This window comes from Panthera uncia, unplaced genomic scaffold, assembly GCF_023721935.1.
Source record: "Panthera uncia isolate 11264 unplaced genomic scaffold, Puncia_PCG_1.0 HiC_scaffold_1815, whole genome shotgun sequence".
Lineage (NCBI taxonomy): Eukaryota > Metazoa > Chordata > Mammalia > Carnivora > Felidae > Panthera > Panthera uncia.
The window spans coordinates 19,039-26,544 of record NW_026058487.1 but is presented as its reverse complement, the minus strand read 5'-3'; the positions used below and the strand labels follow the sequence as shown (position 1 = coordinate 26,544).

General features: G+C 35.0%; 1 protein-coding gene across 1 annotated transcript; it reads right to left on the bottom strand.

Moving 5' to 3' along the window:
* Nucleotides 1-5,643: 5,643 nt before the first annotated feature.
* On the bottom strand, nt 5,644-6,591 carry LOC125917419 (olfactory receptor 6C1-like). Its single transcript, XM_049623625.1, has one exon. The coding sequence runs from the start codon at nt 6,589-6,591 to the stop codon at nt 5,644-5,646; it is 948 nt and encodes a 315-aa protein (XP_049479582.1).
* Nucleotides 6,592-7,506: the final 915 nt, after the last annotated feature.

Sequence of the window (7,506 nt, the reverse complement as noted above, 5' to 3'; positions counted from 1 at the left end):
CGCTGATCATTTTTCCCCACTTTCGAACAGAGAATGTATGTTCCCCTATAGAAAATAAAAGAGTTAAAAGAAGATTGAGGATAGAATATAAAATCTTAAAATGTCCATGATGGTGAATAATCTATGAAAGCCAAAAACACATGTTCCCCTTCAGCAACTCTGTCCAATTCCTATTGGACCTTACATTCAAGTAATAACATGATCTGAAGTTAAAGATTGATCTCTTATTGTTGAGTATACACAATCACAGGCCATGGATTATAAAAAATGTCTTTTGGTAACATTTAAGCAGAAGCTATTTCTTCTAATGTTTCAAGATTAAGCTTGTAACTATTCTCTTTTTTATAAAAACATAAAAATATTCTAATGATTTTTCTTTTACCTCAATATTATAAAAACTAGTCTGGATTATGGATAATCTAAATATAGGGTTTGAAATCTTATAGGAGTGATTTAGGCTGCCCTCACATTTTATATTTTGAAGGTACATAGTTGAGGGAACTTTCACAAGATTAAACAACTTGTCACTATAGTAATCATCTCACTTAGAACATACATGTCTATCCATGGGAATGTTTTGTTCACATTCTCTCATAAATCACTTTTTTAATACATTTTTTTTAAATGTTTACTTTTAAGAGAGAGAGAGAGAGACAGAACGCCCAAGTGGGGAGGGGCAGAGAGAGAGGGAGGCAGAGAATCTGAAGCAGGCTCCAGGCTCTGAGCTGTCAGCACAGAGCCCAACATGGGGCTAGGACGCAGAAGATGTGAGATTATGACCTGAGTCAAAGTGGGAGACTTAACTGACTGAGCCACTCAGGCACCTCATCTCATAAATTACTTTCTTAAGGGTTTGATTGATGTTATATCTCTCTTATCATTTGTTTCCTTTTCTGATAAAAAGGCCGAACAGCCAAGAAAGTACCCTTCTATTCCTTCTATTACTAAAATAAATATTATCCTGGAAATAGTTTAATTCATATAATGCCTAACTTTTTTTTTTTTTTTTTTTTTTTTTTTACAATATTGTCATGGAAGATAAACATGTAGATAATCAAAATAACAGACACCCTTTCCAGTAGGGAATTTTAAAAAATTTATCATTTTTTAATGTTTATTTTTGAGAGACAGAGTATGAGCAGAGGGGGAGGGAAGGGGCAAAGAGAGAGGGAGACACAGAATCTGAGGCAGGCTCCAGGCTCTGAGCTGTCAGCACAGAGTCTGACGCAGGACTCTATCCAACTCATGGACTATGAGATCATGACCTGAGCCCAAGATGGCTGCTTAACTGACTGAGCCACCCATGTGCCCTGGGAATTTTTTTAAAAACCCTACTTTTATGGGGCGCCTGGGTGGCTCAGTCGGTTAAGCGTCCAACTTCAGCTCAGGTCACAATCTCACGGTCTGTGAGTTCCAGCCCCGCGTCGGGCTCTGGGCTGATGGCTCAGAGCCTGGAGCCTGCTTCTGATTCTGTGTCTCCCTCTCTCTCTGCCCCTCTCCCGTTCATGCTCTGTCTCTCTCTGTCTCAAAAATAAACATTAAAAAACAACAACAACAAAAAAATAACCCCTACTTTTATAACAGAATATGATTTCAAGTTAGAAAGAAATGAACAATCCAAGATTTATTTCTGTGTTCCTCCTTTAACATTGTATTAATAGTCTCTTGGTAGTAAACAGTTATTTAATTTTTAATATTGAAAAGTTTATAAATCCCCAAACATATACAAATAATATTTTTTGAAGATATTGGTATAAAATGAAGACATATATATTGAATGAAAAATTTACTTACTTTGGTTCTTCTGGATGATTTAATCTCAAATTTTGTCATCTGATTTGCTTAAATATTTACATAATTTCAGAGCTGCTAAATTGAGTTAGCAAAAGACTTGGTTTCTATTGTGCTCTCAAAAGAAGTTTGTTGTTTTAGCTTTTTCAAGTTCTTAAGGATCATAATTCTCTTTGTTGGTAGATTAATTATATGTGACTCACGATATCCTTCATTACTGATACTATGAATTTCTGAAAACATTTTATTGCAGTACAACTCATTCTGGCTTCTCATCTCTTATCAAGCTCCATGTACTAATTCAGTTACACCTGGGTTGGCTAGTAAAGTACTCTCCCATTTGCCTCTTTTCATATAGTACAACACACTGATTTATTAAATCACTTTTCTTTCTATTCATGTAAACATTTGAAATCAATAATTTGTAATTCTGATTATACATCTATAAAATCTAAGTAGTATTTTCCCTAGGTTCAGGGACTGCTATATTTTGCTGCAAATGCTTCTTTGAAAAATAGAAAATAAGGAGTGTTCCTTTCAATGTATGCCATACAAATGGAACTGGACCTATTTAACTATGTCTTTTTGTTGGCCCAGGGGAATTCATTAAGTAATCTGAGTGCCAAGGAGAAGAATCATTAAAGATACAGGTGAATCATTTTTATAAACATTGATTAAGAAGTATAAAAGCAAATTTATTAGGTAAATAGGCAAATACATAAACAGAGTGATAATGAGTGTGTGGGAGCTGGACTTGGAATTCACCCTTCTGATTATACAAGGAATTCACATTTTCTCCCAGAAACTCTGGACTTTTCCTCAGTAGAATTGGTGTCCTTATATCCTTTGAATTCTGGCAACCCCGAGAGGAATTCTTTAGCAGAATGAAATGGTAGAAAATGCTCCTATGGATTTCTAGTGTGACTTGATTGCCTTCTGAAATGGACAACCTATTAAAGACATGAGAAGATTTATCCCTGTATTGGCCCTTTGAATTTAGGGAAACCCTTCCCAAAGCTCCTGCTAATGTGGCTTTTATTGCCTTTTGACTACTTTCTTTCATTATGTTATTTACTTCCATTAAATCCTTGTTTATATTTGTGCATATGACATCTTTTTGTTGTGAGAATATTTATGAACCAGTAAAACAGTCAGTTGAGAGTCTTGATTTCGTCTGGATCCATGATCTCAGGGTAAAGAGATCTAAGCCCAGGCTCCGTGATGAGCATAGAGCCTGCTTGGGATTCTCTCCTTCTACCCTTCTCTCCCGTTCATGCTCTATCTCTAAAATAAATAAAAAAAATTATTAAAGACTTTCTCTGAAAACCTTAACTGACATCATATTACTAAATAATTCCAGTGCATATTACTAATTAATTTCAGTGATACATTATCATCCTTAATAGGTAAGTCCCCTCCCACCTCTCAGGATGTGTGACTGGCCTCCTACTTACTGAGCACCACCATTTAATTGAGCTATTATTCTACAAATTAAATCTATAATCTCAGAAGTTTATCAACTGACAGATGATGTTGGATCTCATATATTATTAAGTGTAGCCCAAATAGTTGTAAGAATTTTTCTATGAGAAAAACAAGGGTTTGCATCCATTAGAGAATCCATTGCTACCATTAGAAAGCTCATTAGGAAAACCTTAACTAGAAATGTTATAATTGATTTCATGAAAAATCAAGGAAATAGATTTTTACGTAGTTGTCAAGTGTCCTAATGTAAAATAAAAGAAAAAATGAGCACCAAATGCATTAGAAATATTCAGTTAATTATTTCTTTGTCATTCAAAGTTGTCTAGTTATGATGAAACACACATTTTATTTGAACATTGTTTTAAAAGCTAAATGTCATGTGCATTATTATATAAATAGTATGTGGTTCTGTTGGACAAAATATTTAGTCAGGGCTCTGATTGCTAGGACACTGGAGCCATTCTACATTATTTAAACTTATTTATTCAAAAAATATTTATTGAATACCCACTACATGGCAGACACATGTTCTAAATGAGGAGGAATAGTGACTTCCAGTAAATGTTTAACAGCTGCCTCAGTGAGTGGAGGTGAGGAGCCCATCGGTAGAGTTTATCAATTTTGAAGATGTAAAGTCTCCCACCATGGCAGGTGATGTGGCCTTTCTGAATGCAGAATTGAGGAGACACAAGCACAGTTGGCTGTTGGGAAGTGTAAAGGCAGGTCCCAGCACAGCACTGCTGGAACACATCATTGTGTCTACAAAGTGGACAGAGATCCCTGCTTTCATGGGGTGAGGGATATAAGACAGACAATAAGCAATGGACACAATTGATTAGTACATTATATGGTCTTTTGTAAATTAATGTTTTGTAAAGGAAGAGAAAATTTAAAAATCTTGGAAGTGGAGAGCCACTAAATTTCAAGTAGTGTCATTGGGGTGGGCCTTATTGAGGGGACATGTGGATGTCTGGCTTATCCCATGCAGATATCTGGGAGGGGAGTATGTCAGGGTTAAGAAACATTTAGTGTAAATGCAGTAAGGCCATAGGAGGAAAATAATGTTCTTTGCAAAGAAAGATTTATTTGTTTCTTCTTTTCCAGTAGTTTTAAATGTATTTAGTATTCTTGTGCTAATGCCCTGGATAGAACCTCTAATAGAGTAATGAATAAAAGCAGTGAGAGTGGGCATGTAACTTATTTTTGTTAAAATTACTTTTTTTTTTTTTTGGTGTGAGCATGTGTGTGTGCATGAGAGAGAGAGAGAGAGAGAGAGAGAGAGAGAGAGAGAGAGAGAGAGAATCTCAACCAGGCTCCACGCTCAGAGCGGAGCCTGATGTGGGGCTCAATCCCACAACCTAAATCAAGTGTTGCATGTTCAACTGACTGAGCCACCCAGGCACCTTAAAATGATTTTTCTATTAACAAAGTATATTATGAAACAAATAAGGTTTTGCATCTTTTGCACTTAAATGAATTGTATGTGTAAGCTCTCATATCAAAACAGCCACAAAAGGTATGAGAAACTTATAACTTAACTGATTTTCAAAAAGAGCTGTTTAACATCAAGCATTTAAATACACTACTGAAACACAGTATATGTACTCGATCTGTATCTAGGAATATTTATTTCTTTAGGCTTTTTAAAGAGCTGATATGGTGTATATGGTAATTATGGAGTTCCAAAAATAGGGGCTGCTTCAAGTTTTTCCTAAGTGTATATTTATAATTGTGTTTTCAATTAATTATGGCACAGAAAAGTTAAACTCAGTACTTGGAAATACTTTTAGAGTTCTCAAAAAAATAATTGTTATTTTTTTAATTGCACTTTTTTTGCATAGTTACTAAGCGTGCTATAAAATGGAGAGGATAGTCTCTGTAACATTCTAATAAGACTAAGTTATATTTATGATACTTATATAGTAAATTAAAAAGAATGTTAAACATGACAATATTTTCCGAATTCTTTGAAAGAGTGTTTCCTGGTAAAATCATAAAACAATTTTAACTCATTGATCTTGGGTCTCTCTTTGCATTTCTTTGATTTTCTAAGTATGATTTTGAAAGAATTGGTATTTAAAAATATTTATAAGAAATGAGGCCAGTCTCATGGTTACAGAGTGGGAAGACTAGCTCAAAGGAAGGGAAATGCATGAGAGATGGATTGGAATTTAAATAGAAAAAACATGTGTGTATATATATATATATATATATATATATATATATATCTCCTCAGTAAACTGCTGGCAATAAAAGTTTAATTAAGAAAAAATAATTCCAGTGAGGCTGTGTAGATATTAATAAACTTTGGAAGGGCCCTACTTTTGTTTAATTGCTCCTCATGTGCCTTTAATTATAATAGCACTTTTATTTCTTCATTTTTTTTGAGAAAGATATAATCTTTTTTGCCCTGTCCATGAAGGCTTGCTTGACTTGCTGATTCCTTAGGCTATAAATAAAGGGGTTCAGCATGGGGGCCACTGAGGTGTTTAGCACAGCAACTCCCTTGCTCAGAGACACTCTGTCTTTTGCTGATGGATTAATATACATGAAAATGCAGCTGCCATAGGAGATGGAGATGACGATCATGTGGGAAGAACAGGTGGAAAAGGCCTTTGTCCTCTGACTAGCAGAAGGAATCCTCAAAATCGTTCTGATTATATATATATAGGACAGAACTATTAACGCCAAAGTGAACATTAGAGTAAACACAGCACAGGAAAAACCCACTATCTCTAGGAATTTTGTGTCTGAACAAGAAAGGTGTAGTAAGGGGAAATAATCACAGGTAAAATGGTCTATAACATTGGACCTACAGTAATCAAGTTGTATGAACAGCATAAGTGACGGGAATATGATTAAGAATGAAGCCAGCCATGAAGCAAAGACAAGGAGTATGCAGACTCTGTGATTCATGATGGTCATGTAATGGAGAGGTTTGCAGATGGCAATGTAACGGTCATAAGACATGGCAGCCAAAAGGTAAAATTCAGTGACTCCCAAGAGAATGAAAAAAAATAACTGAATCATACAATCATTAAAGGAAATGGTTTTATCTCCTGTAATCATGGTGCCCAGGAACTTGGGTATGCTGACAGTTGTGAATGAAACCTCTAATAAGGAGAAGTTTCTGAGGAAGAAATACATGGGGGTCTGGAGGTGGGAATCCAGCAGGGTAAGGGTGATAATGGTCAGGTTGCCAGTGATGCTGAGCATGTAGGTGATGAGCAGAGAGACAAAGATCACCACCTGAAGCTGTGGGTCATCTGACAATCCCAGGAGGATAAACTCTGTTATTTCTGTGTGGTTTCTCATATTTTTCTTCTCTTGTATAATCTAGTGTAGAAAACACAAATAGAAGGATTAAAGAAAAGACGGTTACACAGATAGTGCTGAAATTTGTCTCTGCCAAGAAACAAATTTAATTTAATATAGAGGTCTTTAAGACAACTTAATAAAAATAGATAAAATGTTTTAAAGTAAGGTTTTACTACATACGACACTCTGTGTTTTACATAGAATGATTTTTCTTAAAGTCCTTATTTCACAGATTGGAAACTGAATCTAAAAAGATTTTTAAAAATCTTGTCAAAATCATATACCTGAATGAGAAAACAGGGATTTTAACCTAGGTTTTCCTGAATGTTTGATAACTGGAATAGAAGTGCTACCTGTTGACTTTTTAAAAACACTTCCCTGAAGGGTTTTCTTCCCGTCGGGAAACTCCTTGTCCTTTTTCCAACCCCAATAAAAGTGACTCATTTCCTCATTTCTGTCACCTAATTCTCCGTATTATTACTTACTAGTATAATGTAGAAAAGATGATGTGTTGGGAGAAAGGTCACTCAAATGTGGATGCACCAAAATTTGAAAGTCATTGAAGTTCAATTTTTAACAATGTGACAAAATCCCTAAGTTTTCACTCCGGTTCACATTCTTTTGCAGCCTCCAACTCCTCATCTGAAGCCAGAGGTAATGAATTCTTTGACATGATATCCTCAGATTTTAGAGAGTACAGAGTGGAGAGAAGGCAGGATAGAAATTTAGTAGGTTGGATCCACATAGTCACAGACTAAAGAAACCAAACTGTATGAATACTAAAATTATCTTTTACAGAACTTTTTTCCTTCAGAGTTTCTTCTATTTAAATGTTGTTAGTATTATCTCTCTATATATGAATTCTGCTTTCTATTCCATATTATACTGTTTATATTTTTCCTTTTATCTACA

What these genes read in the sequence shown, in the direction of transcription:
- LOC125917419 (XM_049623625.1), bottom strand. Translation starts at nt 6,591, where the DNA reads ATGAGAAACCACACAGAAATAACAGAGTTTATCCTCCTGGGATTGTCA.